A 10635-nucleotide genomic window follows, 5' to 3' on the forward strand; every position below is an offset into this window, starting at 1 on the left:
CTGCTCAACGAATTAAGCCCTACGCCATTAAGGCGTGTGGGGGAGTGGATGTATAGATCCAAATTTTCTTGACCTCGGCACTAGTTGGAGGTGAGTGGTCAGCTTCACGCCCCGGCCGCTTTACCCCCGGGGAAAGAGCCCCCGGTACCCATTGGATAGGAGGTTGGATGGACCCCAGAGCCGGTCTGGACGATTTGGAGAAGTTAAAATTCTTGACCCTACCGGGACTCGAACTCCGACCCTTCACAGTCGTCCAGCCCGTATAATAAAATTTGGCTTAACCGGGTTTTCGATTAACCGTGACTTCCATCCCCACCATTAGCCCGGATAATCGAGAGTTGACTGTATTTTGTTACATTGTATCTGAACATTTATTACACATCACTGGAGGCATTCTTCAGAGATGAATGAATGAAACTTCCCATCAAAAATATTTCTTTTTCATTAATATGTCATTGGCACTTAACTCTACCAATGCATAACACAATACATACATGCTTGGGAAGTAAAGAACATGGCACATAACAGATGCAGCTTACCTGCATAGCTTTGGACATTTTCTGTGTGGATCTGGTAATGGGTGACATAGAACTATTGTCATCAGCTATCGGGGTAAGCAGGCAGCTACTGTGGTTAGCATCAATTGGGCCTCTAGTACTGGAGGGCATTCTCAGTCGGGACTGAGACGCCGGAGTGCTCGTAGTCAGGAAATAAGTCAGAGTATTCCGAGGAGTTAGTCTGTTGTTAGTGTGTCCCAGAGGAGGTTGCGGGGAGAAGAAGCCAGGCAAAGCAATTTGACAGTCAACAGAACGATCACAACACGAGGATGGCAAAGCAGTAGCAGGATTACTCACAGGCCATATGTTTGTACCTTCATTCCTGCACATTGACTGGCAAGGTGTGGATGGAGTATGGGACAAGGAAGGCAAGTTGGGGTCTGCAGAACAGCAGGAAGCCTTGGGCGGTGACAGCCCATTCTCACATGATGACTCTAAACTGGAAGATGACACCCTCTTCCTCGATCCTAAAGCAGAACCAGAAAGGAGTTTATTTGTCTTGTCCTCATGATGGTTTGCAGCGATCTGGCTTGCCAAGTTTTGCAAAATTTGTTCCCTGGCAGCAATTTCAGTTCCATCAGGAGCTGTATCTTTGTTGCTGGAGGAATCTGAATGCTTTTCACGCTTGGAGTTATTCAGCATACTACATTGAAGCTGAAGAACAACACAATCGGTACTACTTAAAGGTGACTTGCATATTCTTGACATTTCATCTTTGTCACCACATGATCGCGAGTCTTCATCCATGCTCTTTTGAAATAACCTCATACATGTTCCTGGTTTCTGCAATTGAAAAGTGCAACATACAGGACGACATATTTAAACAACAAAACTCCCAACATTTATTCTAGTAAAGTGACAGCAAGGGAATGAGATGAACTTGGTACATACATTTAGCACTTCATGGCTTAGGGAATGCGATCCACTGAATTGACTTTGAGTGTTGTCACTTTTCTGTTTTGTTCCTTTGTGGAATATGTGCTTCTGCAACAAAATATAAACAAGTAGAAAAGCTAAATATAGCAAGGGTACTGCTCTACATATTTTGACCTCAAACATGCAAGCGGTCAGCTTCACTTCCTGCCTCATGAATGACAAATATAATCCTATTATCATTTGAAGAACCAGCGAAATATTCTTGTATTTAACTCTGTGGAAAAGTACAAAATATCAAAAACAGGGAATTATTCTTGCATTTTACCGTTTAATGACATGGCCCTATAGTAATGGCTGCATGGTTAGGACTCTTTATCACAAAGCTCCTACAATGGAAGATGGAAAGAACCTGAAGATTAACATTTCAACTTGATCTAGCTTGTTTGCTACTGAATTGTGGACTAGTAGCCTAAAGAGCAGAAGACTAATTTGTCCATAAATTTCTCTTGCATGTAACAGAACTGAACTGAGGCCCATGAGATTAGATCAGCGATCAAGAAACCATGTGACTTAAAATAATTAAGAAAGGCACTCCTACTGGAATTCTTTTGGCTTCACTTTGAGCTATGAATTGAAAGACGCTGCAGCTGCTAACCTAACTGAAACATGTTTTCTTTGATAAAGTAATACCATGAATTTATTCCCATAGCACAAAATTTGTGAACTGAAATTCTGTCTTACTTTAATGGAATCCCCAAGGCTCTTGCTCCTCAGATGGTTTTTCCGCCTCATATTAACTTGTAGTGGTGTGCCATGACCATTCTCCTTGTTAAACTGTTTGATGAGTTTCTTTTTCTTAGACGACTCAGGCATAGACTGGATATGTGCATAGAGCTGTGCTAAAGCTGCCTCTGTAGGGTTAGCAACATGTGCCAGGGCTGTGCGCTCTCGGTCCACAAAACTGAATATGGTGTTAGCTGCTGTCCCATCGCAGACACTCTCACTCAGCTGAAATACAATATCAAAGAAATGTATGAATGCACTGACGGCTCAAACATCTCATGACTGAAATAAACAAGAGCAGAAAGGTACACCCAGTTTGGAGTACAGAGAATTTTCAGACTGCAGCTTTACACCCATTATTGCTGACACAGAAAATGAACAGACAAGATTTTTCATGTACCAACATTTTAAAGGGTTCCCAAAACAACTCTGTGGTCTTTAGGCCGCAAGCAAAGTATTCCAACCTAGCAACCGCCGCTTGTTGGGGAAGTTAGTGCCAACTTTTGCGGTTAGAGGGTATCATGTGTTCAGCGCAACGGTTCCCAATGGCATTAATCTCGGTTTTATAGACCAGAATTTTTCCTAAAAGCCCGAAGTAAAATTATTTTAACAAAATTTGTGCTTATTGACATCCTCACAAATATTTCAGTGTCTCATGTTTTGTGATAATTGTAAGGAATTCTAGAAAAAAGATATACTTGGAACCAAAAAACTTCACAAGCACACAGCATATTGTTCATATCAATGCATGTAACGATTTACAATGAAATGTGAGTCAGTTTATTACATGGGCTTGACAAATCTGTGCACTCATATTCTGAAAAATAATAAAATTACAAATTTTATATCAGCAAAAGTGTGACATATTTATATACCTCTTTCTTTGGTGACAGTCTCCTCCTCTCCCTCTCAGCCAAATATGCACGAATGTCAGTTGCAAGTTTTGGTGGAATGTTGAACAATGTTGTCCCTTGCTGAATCATAAAAGCTATCACCCTTGACATTGTCTGTGAGTTAAGATGAATAGCTTCAGGACTGAGCTGAAATAAACGTCAACATACACATATTTAAAAAAGGAAAGAGTTAAGTTGCATTGTATTTTATTTAACAGCTCTAGCAGGTAAAATTACAAATCAGCCAGAACTTGCCACCAATCTTTATTGCACCAGATTTAAATCTTCCCTGTAGTTGCTCATGGCCTCAATTAAAAGAGTGCCCTCTTTTCTGCAAATGTAAATTTCTCCAAAACTATCAATGATAAAAAACACAGAATATAAATTATTTTAAAGCAAATAATAATTTGGGTGATGGCACTACAAAAATTTTGTTTCTATAACCAGTTATATTCAAAAGAGGCTCATATAAACCTGTTATGAGACAAAACTAATTAAAACATCTGGTTTCTTTCTGATTCATCTGTGCTATATGAATCCTATGACTGTTCCATGTCAAGGTACTGCCCTCACAAATCCATTGTAGTGTGATGACCCCTAGAGGATGTGACAGTAAATGGTCCATATTTTTCACATCGGTAAGGTGTATGCTTACCCCTTTTATGAATAAGACAAGGCACTGCAATTGCTTTCCTCTGGAACACCAATGCTGCATGCTTCCAGAAAGTTTACTTTTAACAGAGTCACAGTCTCTCAAGTATGTGATTGTAATTATGAACCTTATCTATAAAACACACGCCCCACTGTAATCCTCTAAAATTGCAGATTTCACAGCATTTCCACATACATCACAGAAATTTCCAGCTTATGGTGAGTGTTTGCACACTCATATTTAAAAAAAAAATGTAAAGGTATCCCTGTACCAGGCTGTGAGATGTTGAGGGTCCCGCATTATCTAGACAACCGGCTCATAGATGGCGGTAAGGTTGTCAGCCTTACGCGCTGGCCGCGCTTTACTCCCCAGGAAAATTATTTAATTAATTCCTGGTATTCATTTCTGTTAGAGGTTGAGTCGACCCCAGGGACATAGTGCGACTGGAAAGATTAGGTTAATTGAAAAAAATCCAATGACCTCATTGGGACTTAAACCCGTGACCTTCTGGCTTGTAGCATAGCCCCTCAACCAACTACACTACCTAGGGTTCATAAATTGATGCTGTCAGCAGGTAAGAATATACAGCACCAAATGGTAGGATTAGTGAATAATTATTGGAAAGGATGTAGAAAAAAGTATTTGTGGCCCAGTTTTAGGTGCTATACTGGTATTTGCCTGGAGGGACTGAGGAAAACAACCTTGGTCAGGACAATCAGTGTCCCATTGAGATCACCTCTAGAGTACAATCAGAAACGTTATTACTTAGCCTACTTCCTTTGTAGTGTGCATACTAGTCAGGATATAAATATTGTTTTATATTCAAACCATGGCTGGTCACTGCTAGTCCGAATAAACCTGTCACCCATGACTCATTTCCTTTCCTTCTACATCTGTATAAACTGTCACTCTCCAAGCTTTGTTCACTTCTGTGCTGAAAATGAGGATGTGTTCCTCTGAAATGTTAATACCACCTACCAGACTGCATGGTGTCATGACCCTGAGGACCACAATATGCGAGTGTGAAATCATTCTCGGTATACCAGTACTCCTTCAGAGAGTCTGGTAAACTGTGTCATCTCTATGATTAGGGCAAAAACCAAGCACACTTCTGGTACTGTCATGTCCTAATGGGTGTCTAAACACAGAGATAGTACATGATTGTCTCATATGTATACAATTGGAAAACCGCTGTGAAAATAGAAAGAAATCATGCAGTGAACTTGGGTTGACCTAGATCTGAATTCAACAGACAAATAGTCTGTCAGAAAAGAAGTGGACAACCCTGATGCATTTTTCACTTGGTTCTTCCTACATTGTTCTGAAAGTCCTATGACTAAAATACAACACAAGTACAGAAATAATAGTACGGATTATGCATTATGTAACTCAACAACTACAATTGAATAATGAAAAACTGAAGAAGCTTTAGGCAGAATAGAAATCATGTTTTTATTTTTATTTCATAAATATAGATATATCTGAGCTACAGAGGCTGAATATCAAGCCTTCTCAACATCTATTCCCACATTCATAAGCAACAAACTCACAGGTCTCTTACAAGTCAATCCTCTGTGTCAGACTTCGGAAACAGTTATATTTCAACAGTTTTGACAGGATAGTATGACAAAAATACTGCAGTAGCATGTGTTAATACAATATTCCTAATAAATATTCAAGTAGCAATACCTTGCGTGGGCAAAGTAGATGTGGCGTAAAGAGTGTTGCCAAACTGTCAGCAGACATCTTATTCTTTCCCTCATGCTTCGCTGTTAAATGCAGTAACCTCAGAATGTCTTTCAGTAAGATGCGATTCTCTGTTGGAAGCAGCAAAAACAACAGCTGCAAAGCTCTCAACAAACGGCTTTCCCTGTTCTGATTGCCTGGTTCATCCGAGGAGCCTGATGTACCTCCACACATTTCTGCAACAGGATAATTTGGTGCAACTGTATATGATAGGAGCTGGGGTAGAGTAGTCAGTATAGCGACTGGCTATGGGCTGAACAAGTGAGGGGTCAGAGTTCGAGTCCCAGGAGCATCAAGAATTTTCTCTCCTCCAAATCGTCCAGACGGGCTCTGGGGTCCACCTAATCTCCTATCCGGTGGGTACCAGGGGTAAAGTGGCCGGGCCGTGAAGCTGACCACTTACCTCCAGCTAGTGCCAAGGTCAAGAAAATGTGGATCTATACATCCACTCCCCCATATGTCTTCACAGCGTGGAGCTTAATTCGTTGAGCACAGGGACGACTTTACCTTTTACTGTATATGATAACTCATCATCTATGATATTATTACTGACTGACTGTGACTAGAATTACTGTAGTAATATGTCCACTTATATGTGGACAATAACTTGTATTTCACTCTCTTGGTATCTATTTACAGCCTAGATAAATTGAACATATTAAATGAAACAAAGTAAAAAGTAAGGTCAATGCATCAAATATATAACTGGCATTACATAACATTCTTCTGCACTTATATGTTCACAGTGTAGACACTGCATCATTTACCTGCTATCTGACAATATGCTGGATAGTGAGCATCGGTGAGCAAAGATTCAGGAAGTTCTGCCAGAAAGTTTTTCAGCACAGAAGCACAATCATGTACTGAAAAATGGCCATCGTCCAGGTTCAGAGGCATTCCTTGATTTAGAAATGATTTCAGTTCTTGCTGACGTGTCATTTTTCCACTGCGTCGGAAGATTCCTTCCTGACAGATGTCTGCAAGTGAAACAGGAAATGCACATAATAATTCTATCAATTTTAAAAGTTGTATGGCGGAGAATATGCAATATATAACCACTTCCAAAACATCTATCATCCCATAACCAGACCCTCCTAAAACTTCATGAAAACCTAATATTATCTATATACTTGTATGGGTCTTGGCCCACCAGGAAACCGCCAACCTAGCTGAGGGGGTTTTTTTTTTTTTTGGTTTCTCTCAGTCGCTTCAGGCAAATGCCAGGAAAGTACCTTAAACTAGGCCATAACTGCTTCCATCCACAACCCTTCCATTTATTAAACAGCCTATCATTTAATGCAATATAGTGTCAGCTCCTGACAGGATCATTAACTAAATGACAACAAAATAAAAACATATAACATCTATTCAGTCTAACGCACGTTCACAAAATCATGAAGAGTAATTATTAAAAGGTTCATAAGATAGAAGTTTTATGGGCATTACTTTGCTCCTTGCTGAGGAAGTCAATAAGTTGGTAGACTTGACAAATGCCTTCCTGTGTAAGTGGAGCACCCTCCATTACTCCTTTCACAGCACACTTCCCTTTCTTGGAAAATGGTACAAACCCCCATTTCTGCAGGCGGGATCTAGCCTTTTCCGAGGCACACTCACAACTGAAATGGTAAAAGGCATAAATAAAATGACCTCAAACATCTTAAAGCAGTTTTCATCATAAATTTACAGCAAGTGGACAGACACAAAGATAGCGATACTTACACATTGTAAGCATCCTCATACAACTGAGAGAACTCATGTATTTAAATTGTAGTCACAAACTTGTCAACAGAATTGAAACCACAACTGGTACTTTCTTTAAGCTAGGATTGCCAAACATGCAATTTATCCCACTACATGCCCAGGTCAGAGTTCAGAAGCATATTCTACATATCATTCAAGGCAAAAATGCCCTTAAACAAAAGTAAATTCATCATCATTATTATAGTAAATACTAAATAAATTTTCATCTGAAGTGTTTTTATTACAAACTTAAGGATTTGCACTATATTATAATCAATTTCAGTAATTATCAACCAAAACAACTATAAAAAATTAATTTTTTTAAATGACATCCTTCGACTGTAGTTAACTAAGTATCTATCCACTAAATGTCAAAGGTTTTGTTGCATTTTCATTTCATGCCTTACTGCTGCAGCTCCATTTATGTTCTGTAACAACTGTTGCCTTATATCTGGCTTCCCCATATGGTACACCTTAGACTTCACACAACACCATAAAGAATTCTACAAATCATGACTAAAGTTATTGGTAAGATCAAATAAAGATAAAGTTGTCCCTGTGCTTTATTAAGCTCCATGCCATGAAGATATATATGAGTTGGAGATAGAGATCCACACATTCTTAACTTCAGCACACCATGTGTGTGTTTTTGTGTCAGGCTACTAGAGGAAACAAGAAGTGATACTTAGTTCCAATAAGGAAATCTCTTGGAATGTACCCACTGATAGATCAAGAATATATTAATATATTAAACTAGACCTCAGAAAAAAACTATGAAGATGTGACTCTTTTAAAACTGTGATAACAATAAATGCTTACTATACAGAGCAACATAAATAAGCATACCGTTCGAGTTCTATGATGCTAGCATGCTGCTGACTTTTATTAGTTCGTAATGGCTTCACACAGCTACAAGACTCCTTGCATATACAAAAGAGCACATGCAACATGGTGCCAGGACAGTGGATGTTGGAGGCATGCGATTCAGACAAACAGCTACAGCACAAACAATGAGGAACACAATTTTAAAACAAATTAAACAGCTTTGTATTACATAGGATAGCTTTAGTTCAAGATTAATCACTGGGCCATTCACCTACTATAAACAATATTTTACGTGGATAGAAATGATACACGTTAAACTAATTCTATTAATTACAATTAGTAGTTCTTTGAAAATTACATTTTCCATTTTTATTTACATGACATCAATGGCATGTATATGAGGTGTCATAATAAGCTTTATAATATGATTTTTATTTAACCTGTTTTATCTCTATCCTAAGACATCCTAGCAGTTACTCCACCATATTTTCTAACTCAAGCTTTTCTGAGTTTCCTAAGATGTAGGCAAATATGCTGGGTTAAATAAAAAATGTAATTAATATCAATACACATATAAACTCTTCACTTCTCATTATTTTAGTATAACTTAAGTAAAAAGTAAAGTAAAAGTAAAGCTATCCCTGTACCAGGCCGTGAAGCCCCATAGGGTTGTGAGACGTTGAGGGTCCCACATTATCTAGACAATCAGCTCAAAGATGGCGGTAAGGTTGTCAGCCTTATGCGCCGGCCGTGCTTTACTCCCCAGGAAAATTATTTAATTAATTCCTGGTACTCATTTCTGTTAGAGGCTGAGTAAACCCCAATTTCATAAATAATGGGTTAATGTTATCAAGAGAACGATATGAATTTTGTACATTAACATTAATAAATAGGTATGATAGAGTAATTTCACTGCAGACAAAAAGTATACAAAGTCTAGCCATCCTATAAAATTCATATCCCCAAAAGTAAGACATTGCATTGAACTTACTAGCAAATTTATTAGTCAGTTAGTTTTATGGATTGGTTTGTAAGTATTATCATACTCTTTAATCCTAGTATAATATAACCAAAAACAATCCAAAGGCTATGTTTTTATCCTACCATGATGGTCAGAATCATAACACTAATGTTGGTTTAGAGAAAGAATGACCAGATTCTCCCCCCATTCACCTCTGTAGCAGCTGCCTCCCTTCTGCATGCCTTCCCCTACTTTCACCAGTCATCACTTGTATTCTGAATTCCATTCCATCAACAGCTTCTTTCTTTGCATTCTCAGTATCTTATTGGTGTTGACAAGAGAGTTGTGCGAAGTAGGTGGGGTGTGAGAACAAGTGGCTAACTAACTCCTATCATCAGTGTAGATATTTATATTCATTATATGCCATAATATTGCATTTCAATACTTACTCATCAGTACTGAGGTCCAAAACAAATGATAAATGCATCCTGACTAAAGTGTGAAACTGTTCTGGATCTTCTCTTCTAAGCCTTTCAGCTAGGGTATTATCACTGGCAGTTTCCATTGGCTCTTCTGGGAATGCACGTTTGTGAGCGTGAATGTGTGTGCATCTGTGTGCGTGCAAGACAATATGTTCCAAGACTATGTACATACATACATGATGGTCACATCCTACAAAAAGGATATATTATGAGTGAAAAAGAGCTTTAAAAGAACATAATTCACTATGCAATACATGGAAAAAATTCCAATTTACAAAAAAATTGATATGATTATGATCTAAGTGAACAAGGTTGAGGAAAGCATTTATTATATCACTTCATAAGAAAGTTTAATCCCCTTAGACAGTGTTATTTCTTTCTGAATTGCCACTTCATGGTGTGCGACACTGAACTATTTGCCAACAACAAAACTGCCCTTTTCTGCTTAAAAAAAAAACCAAGCCACAGTGCAGAGCTAATTGCAAATTATGGCTATGAATATATAATAGGTAAAGGCAAAGAAAGTAAAGTTGTCCCTGTGCTTAACTAATTAAGCACTATGCCATGAAGGTGTATGGGGGAGTGGATGTATAGATCTACATTTCCTTGACCTTGGCACTAGTTGGAGGTGAGTGGTCAGCTTTACTCCCGGTGCCCATTGGATAGGAGGCTGGGTGGACCCCAGAGCCGGTCTTGATGACATGGAGAAAATTCTTGGCCCTATCAGGACTCAAAATCTGAACCCTCAGTCATTATTACATCGACTGCGGTATCCCGGCCTTCGAATATATAATAGTGATTAATGAAATATAAGTATTCGTTTTGTTTGCACAGAAACTTAACCAAATACTGTATACAAACCCTATTTGAACTTATAAATAAAAGATACCTCCTGTTTGAACAATTCATGAAAAGAAAACCTCTTGTTCAGAACACTGAGAGCTAATATAATGTCATAAAAGTATGCACTTATTCAGTTCTGAATGTATTACAGTCGTAGAAGGCATACATTCAACCACAGTCATATATGTTTTACGGAAACATTTTAACACTTTCAAATTTTCGAAGCACGATAACCGCTTTGAAATATGGCGGAACGGAAGTTTCTATAAACCACGTT

The 10635-nt window shown here is 38.5% G+C and overlaps 1 protein-coding gene across 5 annotated transcripts in view; it reads right to left on the reverse strand.

Moving 5' to 3' along the window:
- The window catches only part of LOC111868410 (rho GTPase-activating protein 19), a 13499-nt gene extending 2883 nt beyond the window's left edge, over nt 1-10616 (reverse strand). The window contains exons 1-10 of one of the 5 annotated variants that reach the window (XM_023859017.2): nt 10405-10616; nt 9483-9705; nt 8094-8243; nt 6954-7123; nt 6275-6484; nt 5451-5683; nt 3092-3256; nt 2175-2441; nt 1449-1541; nt 855-1340 (exon numbers count right to left, since the gene is read on the reverse strand). In XM_023859017.2, the coding sequence (XP_023714785.1) occupies nt 855-1340; nt 1449-1541; nt 2175-2441; nt 3092-3256; nt 5451-5683; nt 6275-6484; nt 6954-7123; nt 8094-8243; nt 9483-9685 (1977 nt within the window). In that variant the 5' untranslated portion in view covers nt 9686-9705; nt 10405-10616. Of the gene's footprint in view, nt 1-539; nt 1341-1448; nt 1542-2174; nt 2442-3091; nt 3257-5450; nt 5684-6274; nt 6485-6953; nt 7124-8093; nt 8244-9482; nt 9706-10376 lie in introns of all 5 variants that reach the window. The other 4 variants (XM_023859014.2, XM_033753062.1, XM_023859018.2 and 1 more) reach the window with 4 other exon arrangements.
- Between the last annotated feature and the right edge of the window lie 19 nt (nt 10617-10635).

Source organism: Cryptotermes secundus, unplaced genomic scaffold (genome assembly GCF_002891405.2).
Source record: "Cryptotermes secundus unplaced genomic scaffold, Csec_1.0 scaffold106, whole genome shotgun sequence".
Classification (NCBI taxonomy): Eukaryota; Metazoa; Arthropoda; class Insecta; order Blattodea; family Kalotermitidae; genus Cryptotermes; species Cryptotermes secundus.